A 21564-nucleotide genomic window follows, 5' to 3' on the forward strand; every position below is an offset into this window, starting at 1 on the left:
AAGCCAGCACCACTCACAAAACCCAAACCAGCTCAACACATGCAGGAAAAGCCAGCACCACTCACAAAACCCAGAGCAGCTCCACACCTATAGGAGAAACCAGCACCAGGTCTGTGCACACAGAAAGTACAACATCCACTCCTAAACTGACCTCCAGCCAGCCAGCCAGCACAGTGTCCACCAGGGACACCAGCACCAGCTCTAGGCAGACAGCCAGCAGCACCTCAACACTCCATACCAGCTCACCCTCCAGAGGAAAAGTAAGCACCACGCTCAAAACCCAAAGCAGCTCAACACCTATAGGAGAAGCCAGCACTGTTTCTACCAGGGGCACCAGCACCAGCTCTGGGCAGACAGACCACACAACATTCACAGGGAAAACCAGCACTCTCTCTGTTCCTGGAACCAGCACCACCTCGGTTGCTACCAGCACCACAGGTCCCAGGACTCATTCTCAGGTAACTCATTCCCCAGTGACCACCCACTGCCAGCCGCAATGCAACTGGACCAAGTGGTTTGACATTGACTTCCCGGTGCCTGGTCCACATGGAGGGGACCTGGAAACCTACAACAACATTGAGAGGAGTGGAGAGAGACTCTGTCACCGGCCAGAGGAGATCACACAGTTGCAATGCAGGGCTGTGGACCATCCTAAGATAGATCTGGAGGATCTGGGTCAGGTGGTGCAGTGCGACCCCAGTGTGGGCCTGGTGTGTCACAACAGGGACCAGCAGGGTGACTCTAGGATGTGCCTCAACTATGAGGTGCGAGTGCTGTGCTGTCACGTTCCTGAAGACTGCCTCAGGACTGATCGGACTCCTCCTGTGACATTATCCCATAAGCCTTCATTTCCAGTTGTGTCACCATCATCTGTGTCCCCATCCTCATTGACCAGCCCTAGGGTTCGCTCTACCACCCCTTGCTTCTGCAGCGTGTCAGGCCAGTTATACCCTTTGGGTAAGTGAGATATTTTTATGCGGAATTCTAAGGTACTCCGTTTCCTCATTTTCTTCTGTGAACATCCTTGGTTTTGGCAGATGGTGCCACAATTGTCTTCAAACATTTCTAGTCTCATCCTGTCATTAAGTGGAAAGTCTTGAGGCTGGCAACCCCCTGTCTTGGAAGCAGACATTTCCCCCCAGGGCCTTCTCACTTTCTATATACCTCTTGGTCTTGCAGGATCCATCATCTACAACCAGAGAGACCTTGATGGCCACTGTTACTATGCACTGTGCAGCCAGGATTGTCAGGTGGTCAGAGGGGTTAGTCAAGACTGCCCCTCCACCATGCCATCCCCCACACCAACTCTGTCTACATCTACCACTCCACCCGTCCATGAGCGGAATCGGTGCAATGTGTTTCCTCCAAGACTGGTAAGTCTATCTCCCATCCTTCCTGGAGACTCGTGACCACTGTGGAGTCGTTGATGTATTTTCAATTAGACCTCAGCGTCAGTCCTCATGAAGATCACCAGTTCCTAGTTGACACAGGGTGAGCTTTGGGCTGGGTTCTTTTATGGATTTGTTTGGCTGGTCTATGCTTCGCAGGTATGGATGTTCTTGCCAGGTAGTGAGGTGCTGGGGCTGGACCTTAAAACCCCCAATGAGAGTGAAGGTGACAAAAGGGGATGGTGCACTCCATGGACACAGTGGCACATGGAGAGCTGTGACATATGGGGGAGGGAGAGTTGCACATCATGAGCCCATGTAGACAGTTCCATGTATTAGCAGGAGTGAGGTGGGGCCATGGGATGGAATGAGGCTCTAGAACCCTGAGAACTGAGAACCTCATCACCCAGGACTCAGACCCACAGCTGGCTTTGTTTCTGCAGAAAGGGGAGACCTGGCCCATGCCGAATTGTTCCCAAGCCAGATGTGAGGGCAACAATGTCGTCTCCCTGAGCCCACGCCAGTGCCCAGAGCTGAAGGAACCATTTTGTGCCAATGGCTACCCACCTCTGAAGGTGGATGACCAGGATGGTTGCTGCCAGCACTATCAGTGCCAGTGTGAGTGGAATTAGGGTTCAACAGGGGGAGGCATGACAGAGGAGGAGAGAATGCGTTGGACACCAGGAAAGACTTTCCATTATGAAGACAGGGATGGGGATGCCAAGTGAAGAGAACGGAGTCCCAGAGCCATAGAGCCCAGTGGGAGAAAGAAGGGTCCTCTGTGTCTTAGAGTCTCAGCAGCTTATGAAGGACCTGTCAGGCTAGAGTCTGAAGGGACCATCTATGTGTGTCAGAAGGGTATGATAAATAGTTTGAGGAGTTTCTGATTTGCAGGCAACAGGGGAGGGGTTAGACCAGCTGGATGAGAGCCACTCCATGGGTGACATGGAGGCCCTGCTGTACGTTACCTGGCACCCACAGGTGTTTGCAGCGGCTGGGGTGACCCCCACTACATCACATTTGATGGCACCTATTACACTTTCCTGGATAACTGCACATACGTGCTGGTGCAGCAGATCGTGCCTGTGTTTGGATACTTCCGTGTGCTCATTGACAACTACTTCTGTGACCTGGGAGACAGTGTTTCCTGCCCGCAGTCCATCATTGTCGAGTACCATCAGGACCATGTGGTGCTGACCCGCAGGCCAGTTAGCGGGGTCATGACCAACCAGGTGGACATGCCCTTGTGTGTGGAGGGGTTGTGGCAGTCTCGGTCTGGGATAGGGACCATAGTCCTAAACTTCCTCCTACTGTCTGTGTCTAGATCATCTTCAACAACAAGGTAGTCAATCCTGGCTTCCAGCAGAATGGCATTGTCGTCTCCCGTGTGGGTGTCAAGATGTATGTTACCATCCAAGAGATTGGTGTCCGGGTCATGTTTTCGGGTCTCATCTTCTCAGTCGAGGTGCCCTTCAACTTGTTTGCCAACAACACTGAGGGCCAATGCGGTAAGCTCCACCCTGGATATTGTTTGGGTGTTAAAGGCAGCCTTTCCATGGGCCTAGAGGGATTTTAGACTGTGCACACATGTGGTTCACATCTGTTGTTCCCTGGTGGCTTCTCTGTACACCAGGAACCAAACTGACTTCTGGGGAAGCCAGATGCACAGGAAAGGAATCGAGAACAGATGCCAGTTCTGATCCCCAACAGGAGTACACTGGGCACAGGTCTGCCACCCAGCTGGCTGACCATTGTCTCATCCGCAGGCACTTGCACCAATGACAAAAAGGATGAATGCCGCCTGCCTGGAGGTTCCATAGCCTCCTCTTGTTCTGAGATGTCTCACCACTGGAAGGTACCCAACCAGCCTTCCTGCCAAGGGCCTCCACCAACTCCAACTTCAGTGGTACCCAAGCCTTCACCCACTCCATGCTCATCATCGCCGCTCTGTGAGCTCATCTTAAGCGAGTAAGACTCCAGGAAGTGGGGTAGCCTTGCTGGTCCTTAAAAGCTATGGGGTCCTTAAAAGGCTCCTACGAAAAATGAGACCTGCCTTGTTCCAGGCTCTGGGCACTGTCTTTATGGATCTTGTCAGACAATGATTGCTGCTGGAATGTTATTGTAGGGCTGGCTGTGGCTGGGTTGGCTAAATCTCTGAAGTCCTCCACTAGATCCTTTCAGTGGTATGGGCATCAGTCACTGCCTGCACCTGGCCAATACCCAGGGTTTCAGAATGAGGGAGCTTGAGAGGAGAGGCATTGCAGGAAACAATGTTCTGTCTGATACCTTTTCTGGGACACATGGAGGTGGGATGCCCTTGGAAGACAGCCTCATAGGTGCTGAGTCATTGCCCAGGACCTTGCCTCCAAGGGATGTCACAGATCTGGAGCCCCCCCTATGTGTGGCAAGTTGAAGCGTATGGATGTACACACCACCACAATTGTCTCTGCCCACCCACAGCGTCTTCAAGCTCTGTCATGACGTCATTGCCCCGCTGCAGTTTTATGAAGGCTGCTTATTTGACTACTGCCACATGCTGGACTTGGAGGTGGTATGCTCAGGCCTAGAGCTCTATGCAGCACTCTGTGCAGCCCAGGGCGTGTGCATCTCCTGGAGAAGCTATACCAACAACACCTGTCGTGAGTGCCCAGCCAAGTCACATTCCCATCCCCTGTTGTGAGCATTTAGGGGCACTAAGAATATAGCCTGGGTAAGGAGAAGGACATCCAGACTCAGGACCAGTCTTCCCTGGAGGGAAAGGCTCCGAGCTTTGGGCTTGTTGTGAGAAGGGGGGGTTATCAAGTTAAGGTGCTTTGGATTTAGGGCTTGGAGTGCTGGCCGTCTTGGATAAACAATAGAGCTAAAGACCTAGACAAGCAGTTCTCAACCTGTGGGTCAAGGGGTCACCTATCAGATATTCTGTACGTCAGATATTTACATTATGATTCAAGAGAGTAGCAAAAGTAGTTACGAAGTAGCAGTGGAATAATTTTATGGTTGTGGGTCACCATAACATGAGGAACTATATCAAAGGGCCATATCGTTAGGAAGGTTGAGAACCACTGATCTAGACAAATTCGAGGTCATAGATAGCCACCGAGGGCTTCTGAGTGGGTGTCAGCACTCAGCAATGGCTGGAGCTTGGAGGAGCCCAGAAGTGGGGCCTTGAGACGGCTTCTCAGGTGTGGCTCTCTCTCCATGCAGCATTCACGTGCCCTGATAACAAAGTATACCAGCCTTGTGGCCCATCCAACCCTCACTACTGCTACCGGGATGATGACATCAGCCCAAGCTTGTAAGTGTCAGCACTCTGCTCATAGGGCTGACAAACCCTGGACACCCAATTCTGCCATTTGGCTCTGCGAGGCTGGACTCTTACTTGAAGGTGAAGGACCCACCAATTCTCTGTTTTTCACAGGACCCTTCAAGAGGCTGGTTCTAAGACAGAGGGCTGCTTCTGTCCAGACAGCACAACCCTTTTCAGTACCAATGACTCAATCTGTGTGCCTTCCTGCCAATGTACGTCCCCAAGGGCATGGAGTGTGGGTTTGGAGGGGCAGGATGTAGCTTGACCCCAGATCCCACTATGGTGCCCAATGGGTTCTATTTGTGCCCCATGTGGCCAACCAAAATGACTGAACTTTTCTCTACAGGGTGTCTGGGGCCTCATGGGGAACCTGTGGAGGTAGGTATAAATGGTGATGGTCTCTGGGGACCAGAGCCTGAGGCAGGAGGTGCTGCAAACTAAGGCAGTGTAGGGCTGGGGTCGGGCTTTCTTAGTGTGCCAAAGGCCAGATGAAGGCAGGGGGAGTGCTGGTGCCCCCAACAGGATTCAGAAAGGCCTTCTTCTCTGGGACCTGCCTTGCCTGTGTTCTGAAGCTGCTGGGTGTCTCATGAGGACTGGTCAGCTCTGTTCTTCCCTGGTAATCCTTATTCCCTGAAGAGGCATGCAATGAGTTGTAGGGAAGGGCTCTTCACTAAACAAAGCCCCTCTCCCACCTCAACTCCTGGCCTCCATTCTTGGCCTTCAGTGCCTCAGGCCTTGCACTTCTGAAGCCCTCTCCTCAGGCTTGCAGCACAGCTCCTCAGCACATGTGGGCCTGAGTATGAGGCTTGGCTACAGTTTCCCCTGGGCTGAGCAGCTCACTCACAGGTCAGGTTCATGTGTCATTTCCCCATAGCCGGGCCACACCATCAGCATCGACTGCCAGGACTGCATCTGTAAGGATGCCACGCTGACCTGCCGAAGGAAGTCCTGCCCCCAGCCTACCTGCTCAGAGACTGGCTTTGTGTCGGTGACTGTAGCCCTGGAGGCTGGCCAGTGTTGTCCCCAGTTCAGCTGTGGTAAGCCTTTGCTACTGTCTGCAAACCCATGGGTAGGACTGTCTCTTGAGGTGCACCAAGTCAGCAGTTAGCTCTGTGTACATGGCCTCAGGAGGCAGCAGGGAGAAGCCATGTCCTCCCAGGCTCTGCACATTGCCTGAGGGTACCATGTCCTGATCTGAGAGTCTCCTAGTAGGTGTTCTTTGGGTTTGTGTGGTGGAGACTCCTCTGCCCAGCCTGAAGAGCCTGCTCCCAGGGTCCTGGGAGCTGCCATGACATCCTGTGGTGTGTGTGTGTGTGTGGTGGGGCCTTGGAGCAGAAAAGAAGCATGTATGGAGGAAGCCCAGCCCCTGACAGCTTTCTCTACCCACAGTCTGCAACTCCAGCCACTGCCCTCCACCTCTGCACTGCCCGAAGAATTCTAGCCTGATCGTCACATATGAGGAGGGAGCTTGCTGCCCAAGCCAGAACTGCAGCCGTAAGCGCCCCTAACCTTTGCACCAAGCCACATTGGGGACTGCAATTCCCCAGGGAATGTCTAAGTTACGGATGGTTGGAGATGGGTAGTTATCCTTGGTGGGAAGGAAGCCTGCTGTGGTCCAGTATCTAGCAGCAGATCTTATTGGTGCAGAAGCTAGACTGTGCTCTGCAAGGCTCAGGCTACAGCCAGTGTGTCTTTTGGACAGGTCAGAAGGGCTGTGAAGTCAACGGGACTCTTTACCAGGTAGGAATCACTGGTGTTCAGGCCTTAGAGCCTACAGGGACTCAGTTCCCACTTGGGGTTCCCCACCAGCCCTTTGGAGCTCAGGGGAACATCTGAGAAGCCTAGGAGCTCTTGAGCCTCTCTAGAACCTGTCCAGGCCAATGATCCAAGCCTCTGTGGACATAGCTCAGAGCAGTGCAGTTAAGGTTGTCCCTCGTATCCTTGAAGTGGCCCATGCCTGGTGTCTGAGACCATCAGGATTCTAGCAGCTCTCTGCTCCCTGAAATCATACTGGGTATGCCAGCACCTCATTACCCCCAGCTGGACTTTTCCATGCCATTCCCCAAGTATGTGGTATCCTGGGTCTCCTGACATAGAGTTATAGGTTCTGCCCCATGACAGCACCTGAATCATGGTCTCTTCACAATAAAGTAACACCAAGGGAATGAGTCAGCTTGGTGGGCAGCCAGGGCAACTGAAGGTCTCTTCTGAGCCTGAGCCCACTAATGCTCAGCCGGGACTCTTTCCAGCCTGGCGACATGGTCTCCTCCAGCCTGTGTGAAAGATGCCTGTGTGAGGTTTCCAGCAATTCCCTTTCTGATGTCTTTGTGGTCAACTGTGAGACCGAGCTCTGTAACACCCAGTGCCCTAAGGTAAGTGCTGGCTCCACTCCTGCTCTCATCAGCCTGTGCCAATCAATGGCCTGACCTCACCTCAGGCAGCACACCATTCTTCCTGCAGGGCTTTGAGTACCAGGCCACACCAGGACAGTGCTGTGGCCAGTGTATACAGAAGACCTGCCCCTTTAAAAACAGCAGCAACTCTACCTACTTCTACCGGGTGAGTAGCTGGGACCATGCTAGGTGACCTCAGGAAGGGGAACTGATGCTGAGAACAGCAGACCACAGGCTCTGTAAAGGTTCTGTCCAGGCTGGGGCAAAGCCACAATGCTCACCAAACTACTCAAAGTCTCCAGCCTAGGTATAGAAAACATGAAATGGACAACATCTGTGAATAGAGCAATCGAGGTCCTGGGGGCACTGGACTCTGTGTGGTCTAAATTCTGGAGGTTTAAGGATGATAAGGTGGGGTTCTGGTGATTCTGGGCTGAGTAGAAAGGACCCTAGGACCCTTGGGGGGTTCTTGAGAAGCCATATCTCACAGACATGCGCCTGGCCTGTGCCAGGTCTCCCTGGAAGCTAATAGGCTGTAAAGAGACAGAGAATGGGTACTCACTGTTCAGTCTGGGCCTCCTTGCAGCCTGGTGAGTTATGGTCAGAACCTGGGAACCCATGTGTGACTCATAAGTGTGAGAAGTTCCAAGATGCACTCATAGTTGTGACAATGAAGACAGAATGCCCCAAGATCAACTGTCCAAAGGTAAGTTCTGGCTTCCCTGCTCCAGCCAAGGGGACAGCTCTCCCGGAGATGAAGGGGAGGGCAGTGCTGCATGTCCAGCAGGCCTGTCCTCTCTAGTAGAAGGGCTTCCCACCCTTGTTTGCCTTTGGCCTCACGTCTCATCCCTCCACATCTCAATGCCTCATTGTCCCTGCCATTCACAATGGCCCATTGTTGGCACAGGGCCAGGCTCAGCTGAGAGAAGATGGATGCTGCTATGATTGTCCCCAGCAGAGTAAGTGGGGATCTGACAAGAAAGGGGTTGATCTCAGCCTGAAGCACTCAGGAAGTTACTGGACACTTACCTTCTGCCTCCTTTCCTGGCCTCCCAGAATGTACAGTGCACCAAAGACAGCAGATCATCCATCAGCAAAACTGCAGCTCTGAGGGCCCAGTGAGCATCTCCTACTGCCAGGGCAACTGCGGGGACAGCACCTCCATGTATGTATGGGCCCCAGAGAACCCAGGGAGTATTCAGAGATGCAGTTGGCAGCAGGGGTGGGATGGGGTGTGTGGTGCAGGGCAGACAGGCAGAACCAGGAAGGTGAGAAAGAGGATGCAGGGTTTCTAGACTGTTATGATAACTCATGAATTCTAAGGTAGCATCAGCAGGGTTCCTAGCTCCTTGGACTGTACTGACTACTTTAAAAGCAGTATCCGTTTGTGGAAGTATCAAAAGATCCAAAGTACTCAATACTGCTGTGCATCCAGCTGTAGACTTAGGACACCTGGTGGCCAAGAGAAGCTGTAGCAGAAACATATGCCCCAGGGCAATTGGCAAGTGAGTCGGTAGGGTCTTGAACACAGGGTGACAAGGACCTTGGGAGCTTGGCACTGTGCCAGCTGGACACAGAGGCTGTGGCAGGCATAGGCAGCTCCCAGCAAGGCTGGCTGCTGAGCAGATCTACCCGCAGGTACTCCCTGGAGGCCAACACAGTGGAGCACACGTGTGAGTGCTGCCAGGAGCTGCAAACTTCACAGAGGAATGTGACTCTTCACTGTGATGACGGCTCCAGTCGGACCTTCAGCTACACCCAGGTCGAGAAGTGTGGCTGTCTGAGCCAGCAGTGCCATGCTCCAGGGGACACAAGCCACACAGAGTCCTCAGAATAAGAGTTCAAGTCCAAGGAAAGTGAGGAACATGGCCAGCAGTCGGCATTCAGGGTCAGCGAGGACATGCTTGGGCCTTTCCAGTAAACTGAGCACCATCAAGGTCCCAACCAAGAAGTCCTTCTGAGGCCAGCAGGGCATATACTTTAGTTCAAGTGGCTTGAATTCTACCTATCTGCCACTTCCTCTTCAAGAGGGACATTGGCCCCAGACGTTCTTGGAGGTGGGAGAGGCCCCTCTCCACGGATGAGGAGCATGATGGTCACGGGCTCCCTTCATTATCACCCAAGGGTCCTATGAATGACAGTCACTTGGATGCAGGTATCAGCTGCTTGTCCTCACTCTCACCTCAGCCCGGCACCTGTGCCTCCCACCCCAGGAAATGACCAATATGTTTTATAAATATACTCAAGAGCATTTGTGGATTCTCTGTGTGTTTTGTTCTGTTAAAGCAAGCAAACAAACATGTCTATAGATACAGGAACTGAACAAGGACGGACTTGCACCCAGGGAGCTTATATGTCAGGCTGTTCACTAGGTGCCTGGAAGTCCAGAGAAGGCCACTGGGGAGTCCTCTGCCTCTATTTCCAGAGAGATCCCAAAAGGTGACAGTCACTACACAGAAGCTAACAAGAGCCTGGATGATGCTCAGAGGCAGAAACATCCTGGAAGAGGATAATGAGGGAATGAATGAATGAGTGAATGACTTAGTGAATGAGTAAGTGACTGAATGAGTGGGAGGATGAGTGAATAAATGGGAGAGTGGCTGAGTGGGTAAGTGAATTAGTGAGTGAATAAAGGGTGAATTAGTGATTGAGTAAGTGACCGAGTGGGAGAACGAGTGAATAAATGGGGAAGTGAGTGGCCGAGTAGACATGTGACTGAATTAGTGAGCGAATGAATGAGTAGGTGAATTAGTGAATGAATGAACAGATGAATGATATGTGAGCCAGTGGATGACTGAATGAAGGAGTGGATTAATGTGCGAGTAGATGAAGGCACGGATGGCCAAGTGGTTGATTGAATGAGTGGGTGAATGGGTAAGTTTATCAATTCATGAATGGATGAGAGGGATCTGGTGGTGACCAGGCTAAGCCAAGAATGTTTGGATATCCCACAGCCCAGAGAGACCTGAAGTGGAGGCTGAGTAGCCCATGGGCAGGCCAGGATCATGCCTATTTCACCCTCCAGTGCTCAGCTGCTTCAGACCTCATCAAGAGCAGACACATGGAGGGCAGCAGGGTGACTATTCCTAGAGCAGACACTAGGAGCAGAGGGTGAAATGCCAACCTTTTGGACCTAGACATTTGCTAGGAAGCTGGAACTATAACTTGATAGGGCAGGAGATAAACAGCTAGACCTTGGTCCTTGGAGGCATCCTGGGGCTCAGGGTGGGAACCTCAGACCTGTGGTCGCTGGACATGTGTGGAGTAGATAGAGTGAGGTGTGGTCAGACTGTCTAAATGTCTCTGGCACAGCATGAAGAGAGGAACACATTTCTCATGTAAGTTACGGTCTTACCCAGCAAGGCAGCACGCTGATAGCAAGCTTAGTGTACCTGGGAAGCCAGACTCATGTATCCAAGCCCAGCCTCCAGGAATTCAGTGTCCAACGCTTCTATTTCATGCTGCCTCAGATATAAGAACCAGGCTCAGCTGGGTCTAGTCTGGGGCTTCAGGAGCCTGCATCCTTCATGGCCAATGGGGAAACCAGCTTTCTGGAGTTCAGTTGTGTTCCTCAAAGCCACCGTAAGGTGGAGCAAGCCCAGTCCTGCACCTTTGTAGCATTCTAGATCTGGGCTTTTGTTCTTGGGTAGACTGTCCCTTAAGGACAGCACAAAGCAGAACCTTAGAGGGGACAAGAGTTTCCCAGAGTCTAAGGGAAGGTGTAAGAACAGCCCTCCAGTTCTTCCCAGGCATTCCCACTGGACAGGCAAGCTCTGGGCTCAGCTGGAGAACTACAGTCCCATCTGTCTGCAGGCCCTGCCAGTCAAGGCCTGGTCTGATTGCCAAGACACTGTCAGCTCCATTCTGCCTGAATGTAATCTTCATGTTTAGGAAATCAGAAGTATATCTATCAGTCCCCAAGTCACGAAGGGTTTTGTCCCAATGGCAGGCCTCACAATATGCCTGGCATTGGGTTTCAGGCAGACAAGTCCTATCAGCATAATATTAAGGGTTCCAGACACTCCCCCAATCCCTACAGCCACCTTGTTTGCTTGAGTTGTTTACTTCCAATGGTATGGGCTACTTTGAGGCTTGATTCCTGTCCATGACCAGTGCTGAGAGGGACACTTCCTGCTTGAGACACTGTGACCTTTCCTGTAGGCAAGAAGCATATTCTGTGACCCCTGAGGCTGGCTGGTTCTGCAGGTCTACTCTGCCACCCGCTTACCCCACTGACCTCTTAGTGGCTGCCAGTCCCTAATCAGTGTCTTTGCTCCTGGAGAGGATCAGGTATCCCAGAGAGCCGCCTCTTCCTCTCAGTGGGGTAGTGCAGTGGTCACTAATCCCCTAGCTCTTGGAGAACCCATAGACTGAGGTCCTCCCGCCTTGTCACTTCTGGCTAGAACTATGGCAGGTGTGCTGGCAGGAAGCAACCGGATCTCATGCCCCAGGGTGGGAATGGTTACCTTCCTTACCTGCACACCCTTCCCACCACAGCTTCAGCCAGATTGTGCAATGCATTGTTTCTGGAAAGAACCAAAGAGCTGGACAGGAGCCTACACACATCTTGGTGGTAGTCTCCACCCTGACCACAAGAGAAACCCCTTGACCCCACACCTGGACTTTCCATGGAAGGGGGCAAGAAAACCTTTTACTGCTGATACAACTGAACAAGGCCCCATAGATGTGGGTTGGCCTCAGCAGCTCTGGAGGGAATGAGGTCTTAAGAAGGACTAACTTTAAGAGCTTTGTAGGAGGCACAGGGTAAGGGGTTCTACCCTCCATGTTTTAGGTGCTTCCAAAGTTGGGAACAGGATGGACAGAGGCCTGGGTCGGCTCCTCCTGACCCCTCACCTAGCATCACAGCACCTAGCTTTCACCCACAGTGGGGCATCTGCTTCGTCTGAGGCCAGAGCCCAGGTGCAGTTCCCCATGACTCCCCTGGGAGGGGAAGGTGAGGAACCCTTGTCTAGGGATCTATGCGCAAGAGGGAGCAGCACAAAGCTAGGAGGGGAGTGTGGTCCATGAGTGAGGTCATCTCATCAGGGGTGAGAGGCCTCTTCAAGTCCCATGGCCTAACTCTAGTTGACCTGTGGTCTTCCAAAGGTTAAGATAAAGACAGACTGGTACTTGAGGCTGTGTCTATGCCAAGAAGTGAGGAGAGACTCCTTAGTGCTTTTACAGGCAAGCAAAAAAAAAAAAATGATGCTGTCTACAAGTCCCAAGATACAATGATGGAGAGTGGAGCCTTGGGCAGACATGTGCAGACATGTTCAACCACAAGCTTCCATAGTTACCCTACCCTGACCCGGAAGAGGTCCCAAACCCACCTAATAGGCTTAGGTTTACCCTTGAGGTCCTCATCGCTGAGTGATGGATTTCTGGGGCCTGATGGGGGTTTTTCGTAGAGTGTAGGCAGGCAAATGTCTTCAAGACAGGTCACAACGACACAGCTGAGTGTAAGCCTGTCTTCCTTCAAGGCAACAGCTTGTGGCCCCGTGACACTGCAAGTCAGCTGCCAGAAAGCAGTCACCAAGACCACTTTACCATCAGTAGGTCCGCAGGCCTGTGCCTAGCTCAGACTCACCTGAAAATATCCTTCTGTAGTGCTCAACCCACTTCCCCCATTAAGAGCTCAAAGGGCTTTTAATCAAGAGCCCCGTTAAGATCCCCCATTAAGGTGGGATCTCCAGCGATCTTAGCCTGAGCAGGGGTCACTGAAGGGGACAGAGTATCTAGGGGTACCTGCTAGGACAGCCTCACACTACTCACACTCTGGCTCTGTTCTCTTCCTTCCACCCAGAGGAGCCTCTGCCTCTGACATTTCCCAGGTAAGAGGGACACCTTACCTCACATACTGAAACACAGTCCAGGGGTTCAGATGTTTCTGCCATCTCTGGACTTGGATTTCTTCCTGTACCCCAGCCAGCTCCACCAGGATAGGGGACAGCCTCCTTTCCACATAGCCCTGCTCAGCATGAAGCTGGGTCTGGGTTTCCTCTGTGAAATAGAGGAAGATCAGTTTCCTGCTGGCCCAGCTTCCATAGTCTGAGGCTGGGCTCATCTTCAGCAGGCAACTCCAGCACCTCAGGATTCCACAAAAGAATACCCCTGAGACTCTCTTTCCTGCTGTGGCACTGGAAAGAAGTCCCCCAGCACAGAGACCATGTACTTGGAATCTGCTTTGGGCCCTTGTTCTGAGTATGCTGCTAAGATGGCCGTGCTGGAACCAGAGCTCGTGTTGGCTTAGGAAGTCCCTGGCAGCTGTCTGAGAACTGGATGTTAAACAGCTGGGCTGAACTGTATCCACACCTCCCAAATGGTATCTGCAGTGATGATTGGGCTGGTTGGCAAATTCTGCTTTTAGAGAGCTCTGAGCCCTTGCTCACTGTTTGCATGTGGGGGTGTGTCTAGTCATCCCTGAACATCTCAGGCTGATGTATCGATGGCCACGCTCAGGCTCACCTGGACAGGCTTGGGCCTGCAGGAAGGAACTCCCTCCACCTCCTCTTACACGGAAACACATTTACCCCTCTCCTTCAGGAGGGATGTGGCAGTAGCTCTGAGATAGCCCATCTGTGGGCTTCAGCCAGCAGCCCCTCTCCATACACAGGAGTCTGAGACGAATAGGCAGGAGGCCTTGTGACTAAGTCACTCCTTCATATCTACAGCAGGTCTTTTGGGCTTTTTCATGATAATACTGGTGACAACTCAGAAGATGGCCTCAGGGAGTCCAAGGCTGTGCCTCCCAGGAGCATGGGCTAATGGTTAATGTACTTCCTCCTTGCTCCTTTCTGAACACTGGCTATATTCCTGCCTTGAGACGTGGGAGGGCCCCTGGACAGGAAGCATCTGAACATGATAGTGGAGGGTTTCTCTGGGCCTGTGTCTCCTGGAAGAGACCTGTTGTGTAGGGCAGGCTATGTGTCCCTTTTCCCAGTGCCCAGATCTGCATGGGGTGTCCTTTGGTTGGGTTGGGGCTCCATAGCCCAGTCACCATAGGTGCCCTGTGGCTAGGTGGGATGAGCTTATTGGGGAGAGGCCAGTGCAGCCTGGGTGTGAGTATCCAGCTGGCTTTGGTACCAGGCACCTTTCTCAGCACAGGGCCACAGGGGAAGGAGGCCATAGGCCTCTCAGCAAACCTCGCGGGTAGCGAGTCAACAACAGGGTTCCTGGAGGGGAGGGAAGGGCCTGTTTGTCTGCTTGGCATCTCTGTTCAGGGACAGGACGTTGAGGCCCCATTTCTGTTTGCTCTCCCTCAATCTGTCTAATCCTGAGCAAACTTGGTGGCAGGGGGCTGCTTCTCACCTTTCTCTCTATACTAACCCTACACATGTTCCAACTTGCCTATCAGTGCCAGCGCTGGGCAGCCCAACTGCTGAGAACCACCACAAGGCCTTGGCCCTGTTGCAGGCATGCTGGAAATGGGAAGGGACACTAGGCTGTAGCTGGAACACTTGGAGCACCTGCCCCATCCATTGGCTGTCTCAGACTCTCATGCCACCCACTCCTGGAGACAATCACCCTTACCTCTTTGGAGTTGCCAAATTCTCCCTGGCCCTGTCTACACTTCACCTGGGCATCTGTGTCCAGGTGAGGTTCGTGGCTGCTGCCTTCTGCCCTCCCATCCACCTAGCCTTCAGGTCACAGCTAGCATAGGGCACTCTAAGGGGTGTTTTAATCTTGATAGGGTTTGAATTTCCAGGTATGTTGTAAAAATAGAACCAGGAGCTCCCACATGCTCCCTCCCCGTCTTAACCAATGTGTGCTTTGCTGTCTGCATCACCTTTTGCTTACGCATGCTGTATGTACATATTCCTTCTTCCTGAACCACCAGAGTTTAAGAAGTGTGCCCTTCCCTCGGTAGATATGGGTGTGTCCCCCTGGACGCAGGGCAGGGGTCACACCAGAGGAGTTCACCTGGCCACAGGGTCACCATTCAGAACTGTGGGACTTAGACTGTGGCTGCATTTGTCACCACAGCTGTTCACTCCTGTCCGTATTAAGCCTCTCAGCTTGTTCTCTGTATCGCACGCCCAACCTGCTGGGACCAAGCTACCCCACTGCTGAGAGCCACTGCAAGGCTTTGACCCCTCAGCCATTGTGGTTTCATCTTTCATAGACACTGACAAAAAGCCAGAGTCACAGAAGTGCATGTCTGTAGTTCCTTCCGTCTGGGAACTGCCTCTTTGTCTCTTCTTCCTGTTTGGTCAAGGCCAGAGGCATTGGGTCCCCTACAACTGGGTTTATGGGTGGTTGTGACTGCTCTACATGGGTGCTGGAAACTAAACTCAGGTTCTCAGAAGGTGAAGTGCATGATCTTAACCACGAGACATCTGTCCAGTTCAGCCTCTCTGTTTCTCGACCTTGCTCTTTTGAGGGGTAGAGGTTTTTGGCACAGAAGCCAAAATCTGTTTTTTCCATGTTAGGCTGGATGTACTTCTGGAGAGGGATGTGAGTATTGCCTCATCCTCCCTCCTACTCACGTCCAGTGGTGCCCTTTCCCCTGCCTCTCCCCTTCCCCCCAACCCTGACTGTCAATGGGACATTTGCCTTTGTACTTGGCTCAGGACTTCCCTACTGAGGAGTTGATCTGCTGGGATTAGTAAGTGCTCTGGGATATGTGGGGGTCATCAGTGTTCTTCCTGCCTCTGCCTGAGTGGCACCCACCAGGGGCACTTTTCTGTAGGAAAGATTTTTTTCCTTTTATCTCATTTTTAAATTTTTTCTTTATTTTAAAGAATTTCATATACAGAAACAATGAAATACTAGCATACCTATTGCCTATTTCCCCCATAATCCCCTTATCACACCCTCCCCCAACTTTTCCTTTTATGATAACCCACTAAGTCCACTTAACGTTGTTCACACTTGCACGGCTGTAGAGCATCCACTGCAGGAGGGAAGCTTACCAGTGCCCACAGCCTTAAAGAAGAATGACTCTCCCTCCCTTGGGTGCTATCAACTGCCCATATCTTTTCAGTAAGGAGTAAGGCCCCATCTATGCCAGAGTTTTGGCTGACTTGACTTGCACAGATCACCATAGCCACCGGGAGTCTATGAGTGCGTTCAGAAGACAGCCTCCACAGCAGTCCTCCCCTTCTTTGACTCTAACACTCCCCTCCTCTTCCACGGTGTTCCCTGAGCCTCAGTAGCGAGAGGTGTTATGGATGTCCTGTTTAAGGCTGAGCACTCAGTCTGGTTCACAGCACTATGGCTAGTGATGCATTTCTCCGTTGACTGCTGTCTGCTATAAAAAGAAGCTTTTCTCTCACCAAAATTTTTAGGAGCCCAGGTCTGTCAGCATCGGGAGCTGGGTGACACCAGAAGTTTGGGGTCTATATAATTAATTAACTAATCAATCAATTAATTAATTAATGATTTACCTCAGCACAGATGCACACATTTCTATTTTAATAATTTTTAAAGGAATTAATCAGTTAACAAAACAGCAGACTGGAAAACTTTACACTCCTTACTCGACAGAAATGCCAGGATCTTGGCTTTTTGCAAGAAGATGCTGCCTAAACTAACTTGGCCAGGGCTCTAAGAGATAGTCAGTTTCCCAGAAATGAAGCAAAAAATCAAGAGGAATCCATTTCCAAAACAGAGTCACAGGCCCATGCTTGTGTGCTGGTAGATCTGGCACTGAACATCAGGTTCTGTCTCCTCTATCTCCCCACAGCCAGAAAGAGCAAGCAGACAGTACTTGAACGGTACTGTGTGCACGTGCTCTGATCTGCCAGCATTCACTAGGGTGGCAAAGTCGCCACCTCTGTTCTGCTTGACTGGGGCAGGAAAAGCAGCTTGCATGATTTATAAATGTTTCTAGAGATCACAGGCCCACAGACTCCTGGCAGTAAGAACACAGCTGGAAACCATCTAGGGGCCAGGTGAACTAGAGGTCTCTTTGAGAAGTGAGGGCATCTACAAGCAGCTATGTGCTGGAAATCTACCACAAGCATACATACCACCTTGAGCTTGGCTGCATTGTTGTTGGAGGCCTGAGCACAGAGCCAAGGTGCAAATCTGGGAGAAGCCCCTGGAATTCAAAGAAATATCTGTCAAAACCCTAGTGGAAACATGAGTTACGGAAACCAGAGTTTAATAAAGATCGATTTCAGGATGTGGTTCTCGGTAGCTCAAACACGTTCCAGTGGATGATCCCATAGCCAAGAGCGTAAGGAAAGTACAAACTAGACTCCATAGGTTAAAAGGAAACAAAAAACGAGGACATGAAGTTGGGAGTGGGTGGAGTGATGGGGCATGGGCCAGAGAGGAGTTAGGTGGAGGGGTGGGATGCGAATATTATCAAAATAAATTGTTTTCATGTACAAAAAGTATTATATAAGGACCACAGGCTTATAAAGAAACAAGGGACTATGCCCTGCTAGCAGAAGCAACGTAAGTTAACCTTGGATGGGCCCAGATACTGGGCTACCAGACAAGACTCGGGCAAATTCCTCTTCGGAAATTAGGAAGAAATCAGGAATCCTCAGGTCAACAAAAGCTGAAGGTTCTCCTACCACCAGACTTGCCCTCCAAGAAGTGCTACAGAGGACCTACCCTGCAAGAAATGCCACAGAGGTCCTCAGGTTCACATAAGAGGTCATCAGACACCAGCTCAAAGCTGGACCAAGAAATTAATATCTTCTGTGAAACTAAATATGTGGACAAATACAAAGCCACTATTGTTATAGTTTTGGTTTGTAACTCCATAACTCCATTTATATTTTCAGCAGGCGTCAGAAGACAAGCACACAAAAATAATTATAAACTACTGAGCATGCAGGGTTATAAAGATAAAACTGTGACACCGGTAACACAGAAGGAAATAATAGAGTTAAAGCGGCATTGATTCGAGATGATTACATCTTTACAGTGTTGTACATAATTAAGGAAGCAGGCACACAGCTACAGAAAACATGCAAAAGGAGTGGAGAAGGCTCTCATATTTTGCTACTTCAAAAATCCAACTAAACACGAAGGACCGTGACAGAGTGAGGAGCGGAGAGGTCAGAAGACAGCAGATGTGGCAGAGGTGATCCCAGCATCTTTATTTCTCTCTCTCTCTCTCTCTCTCTCTCTCTCTCTCTCTCTCTCTCTCTCTCTCTCTGCGTGTCTGTGTATGTATATGTGTGTATGTACACTGTGTGAAGGTGTCCATAGAAGCCAGAGGAGGTCATCAAACCCTTGGAGCTGGAGTTACACATAGTTGTTAAGCCATCATGTGGGTGCTAGGAAAGGAAGCTGGGACCTCTGAAAGAGCAGCAAGTGCTCTTACCTGCTGAGTCAACTCTCCAGAGTCCCCAGAGAAAGAATCTTAAAGCAGCAAAGGAGAAACTCCCAAGGAGTCCCAAGTACATCAGCAAAGAATCATCATCAAGCAGCCCTCCCAGAGAGTGGCGCCACCCACAGTATGCTGGGCCCTCCTGCATCAATTAACAATTCCTAACAGATGCTCACAGGCCAATCTGATTTGGGAAATCCCTCAAGAGACTTCCTTCTCAAATGACAATAAAACTAATTAGGATCAGAAGTTTATATGAGACAAATAAAGACATTATGTGTTCACAGAATCAATGATTCAACAGAAGATACAACAGCTATGAACATATACGTACCAAACAACAGAATCAAAAAATACGTGAAGCAAACTGTCAGAATTTAGGGAGGGATAGGAATGATCTTGGGAGATGTCGACATCAGACTTTCAAATAGCTGGTAGATCAAGGACAGAGACGATCCAGAAAGACTCTAACAAGCCTGGACCCAGTGTGCACACACAGGCTACTGCAGGAGCTGCATTTAACCATGGAACATTCTCTATAGACTATGGATTTGTTCATCCCCTTTCTCATTGCTGGGGTCAAATACATGACAAGAAACAGCTTAAGTAAGGGAAGGTTTATCTTGGTTTATAGTAAGAGGGTCCTGGCAGCAGGACATGGCTGGTCGCATGGTGTCCACAGTCAAGAAGCAGATTGATGAACACTGGTTCTCAGCTTGTCATTTCCTTCTTATTCATCCCAGGACCCCAGCCCATGGAAGGATGCTTCCCAGGAGGATCTTCCCATCTCAGTTAAATCTCATTGAAAAGCACTGTTGCACACGTATCCAGGGATTTGTTTTTACGGCAGTCAAAATTCCATCAAATTGATAAGATTATAATATATATCACACTGCCCCAACTTCAATATTATCTTGAATTTTAAGATACAAAAAATTTAATAAACATTAAAAAATTGAAATTGGGGGCTGGGGAGTTTGCTTAGTGGCTAAGAGTATGTACACTTCCACATCACAATCTGGTGGAGGTATTTTCTCAATTAGAGGTTCTCTTCTCTGAAGTGATTCTGTGCCAAATTGACATAAACCTGGTCAGCACATCTACCATATGTTTAAGGAAAAATTAATAACAATTCTCCACAAACTCTTCTAAGATACTGAAGAGGAAAGAACACTTTCTGGATCATTCTATGAAGCCTGGACTTCCCTGCCTTAAAAATCTTGTATGTCTGAGAGTGTATGTCTGCATGGATATGTGTGTATCACATGCTTGACGTGTCTGTGGAGGCCAGAGGAGGTATTGGATCCTCTGGAACTGAAGTTACAAATGGTGGTGAGCTGTTATGTGGATGCTGAGAGCAGAATGAAGGCCCTCTGTAAGAGCACCAAGTACTCTTAACCCCTGAGCTATCTCTCCAGCCTATCCTACTGATGAATTTTTAAAGAAGATTCAGTGTGTGTGTGTGTATGTGTGTGTGTGCGCGCGCGCACGCGTGTGTGTGTGTATAAGAGGGGCCATTTAGGAACCCCAGAGGCCAGAAAAGGGTGTCAAATCCCCTGAGTCAGGAGTGAGAGGTAGTTGTGAGCTGACCTATTTGGCTACCGGGAACTGAACTATGGTTCTCTGCAAGAGCCAGACTCACTCTTAACTTGCTGAGATTTTGATGTAAGAAGTCCCCCTGCCAAAATACCAGCCAAGTGAGTCTGGCAACCCTTAAAACAGCTACCCAGTGGGTAGTGATTACTGAGGTCAAATACTTGCTAAGAAACAACTTAAGAAAGAAGGGTTTGTTTTGATGGGGAAGACACAGCATCCAAGAGTGTGAGGATGTGTGGCAATGCTGGCAGAAGGAGCTGGGGAATTCCCACGAGGAGCTGGAGGGGCAGGCAAGATGGGGTATGATCAAAATATGTCTCGTATACATGTCTGAGATTATAAAAGAATAAATTAAAAAATATCTTAAAGGAAAAGGACTACATAGAATGACCAAGGGCTTTACTCTTGGAATGCAAAGATGGTTCTGGATATGAAAATTCATCAGAGAGATACACCACACTCAAAGAATGAAGAGCAGCAAATGTGGCCACGTCGATTGATACAGAAAAAACTCTTGCCACGTTTCAAAACTGCTTCATAATTTTAATAACATACTCAAAACAGAGCAGGAACTGCTGGAAGCCTCTAGGAGATAATAGAACTCATGTGTAAGGTCTCTACAATTAACGTCACACTCTCTTCCCAGGTCAGGAGTGAATGCAAAGTTGCTTTCACGTTTGTTTAATGTTGCATTTGAATTTCTGGGCATAGAAAGGCAGGAAAAAGAATAAAACGTCACTGAACTGGGAAAGAAGAAGGGAAATTACTCAGTTGACAGAAGCATCAGTTTACAGACAGAGCCTTTGAAATCCCTCCACAGAACTGTTGGAGCTGATTTAGAAGAAGTTGAATGACATCAAAGAACAAATAAAGAAGGAAATCGAGAACACTATTTTGAGGTTGGTGAGATTGCTCAGGTTTAGAGCCCAGGTGGGTTTTGCAAAGGATCCATGTTTTATTTCCAGCATAAACATGTTGGCTCACAATCGTCTGTAATTCCAGACTCAGGGATTAACACACCAGCTTCTGGCCTTCATGGGCACTGCATGCATGCAAATATCCGTACACAGAAAATAATATTTTTTAAGTTTAGAAAGAAAACAATTTCATTTGCATACCATCGAGAAGAATTAAATATTTAGGAATAAACGTAATCAAAGAGGTAATACTAAGAACTACGAAACTCATCTAAAGTTACTTTAAAGACCCAAAGTGGAAAACACTCACTTTTAAAGATTTCAAGATAATATTGATTATAATACTACCCAAAAGGACCTGTAATTCCATATGACCCCTGCCAAGGTTCCAATGGTGGGGTCTGGAGAAATGGTTCAAGGGTTAAAACACTTGTTTTGTAAGCACAAGGACCAAGTTTGAATCCCCAGTACCCACGTAAATGCAGGAATGATTTCTAGAACAAGCTTTCCAGCTGCAGAAAGTTCTAGCTCAATGAGAGACCATGGCTCAAGATATAAGAGATCAATCAAGGGAGATACTTGGCACCAACTTCCGGCCTCCATATGCATATGTGCACACAGTTTCATGCATGCACACTCACACAATACACATACACTTGCATGCACACTCACA

General features: G+C 49.8%; 1 protein-coding gene across 1 annotated transcript in view; it reads left to right on the forward strand.

Annotated features, from left to right (window-relative positions):
• The window catches only part of Muc5ac (mucin 5AC, oligomeric mucus/gel-forming), a 27831-nt gene extending 18906 nt beyond the window's left edge, over window positions 1-8925 (forward strand). Inside the window, exons 32-50 of the mRNA XM_028786891.1 lie at window positions 124-957; window positions 1180-1373; window positions 1832-2006; window positions 2370-2620; window positions 2713-2896; window positions 3155-3356; window positions 3849-4027; window positions 4593-4683; window positions 4807-4907; window positions 5042-5073; window positions 5570-5732; window positions 6085-6189; window positions 6398-6435; window positions 6945-7067; window positions 7156-7254; window positions 7675-7794; window positions 7996-8047; window positions 8145-8253; window positions 8727-8925. Of these exons, the coding sequence (XP_028642724.1) occupies window positions 124-957; window positions 1180-1373; window positions 1832-2006; window positions 2370-2620; window positions 2713-2896; window positions 3155-3356; window positions 3849-4027; window positions 4593-4683; window positions 4807-4907; window positions 5042-5073; window positions 5570-5732; window positions 6085-6189; window positions 6398-6435; window positions 6945-7067; window positions 7156-7254; window positions 7675-7794; window positions 7996-8047; window positions 8145-8253; window positions 8727-8925 (3251 nt within the window). The remainder of the gene's footprint in view (window positions 1-123; window positions 958-1179; window positions 1374-1831; window positions 2007-2369; window positions 2621-2712; window positions 2897-3154; window positions 3357-3848; window positions 4028-4592; window positions 4684-4806; window positions 4908-5041; window positions 5074-5569; window positions 5733-6084; window positions 6190-6397; window positions 6436-6944; window positions 7068-7155; window positions 7255-7674; window positions 7795-7995; window positions 8048-8144; window positions 8254-8726) is intronic.
• The last annotated feature ends 12639 nt before the right edge of the window (window positions 8926-21564 follow it).

The sequence above is a fragment of the Grammomys surdaster genome, unplaced genomic scaffold (assembly GCF_004785775.1).
Source record: "Grammomys surdaster isolate TR1022 unplaced genomic scaffold, NIH_TR_1.0 125603, whole genome shotgun sequence".
NCBI classification, from domain to species: Eukaryota; Metazoa; Chordata; class Mammalia; order Rodentia; family Muridae; genus Grammomys; species Grammomys surdaster.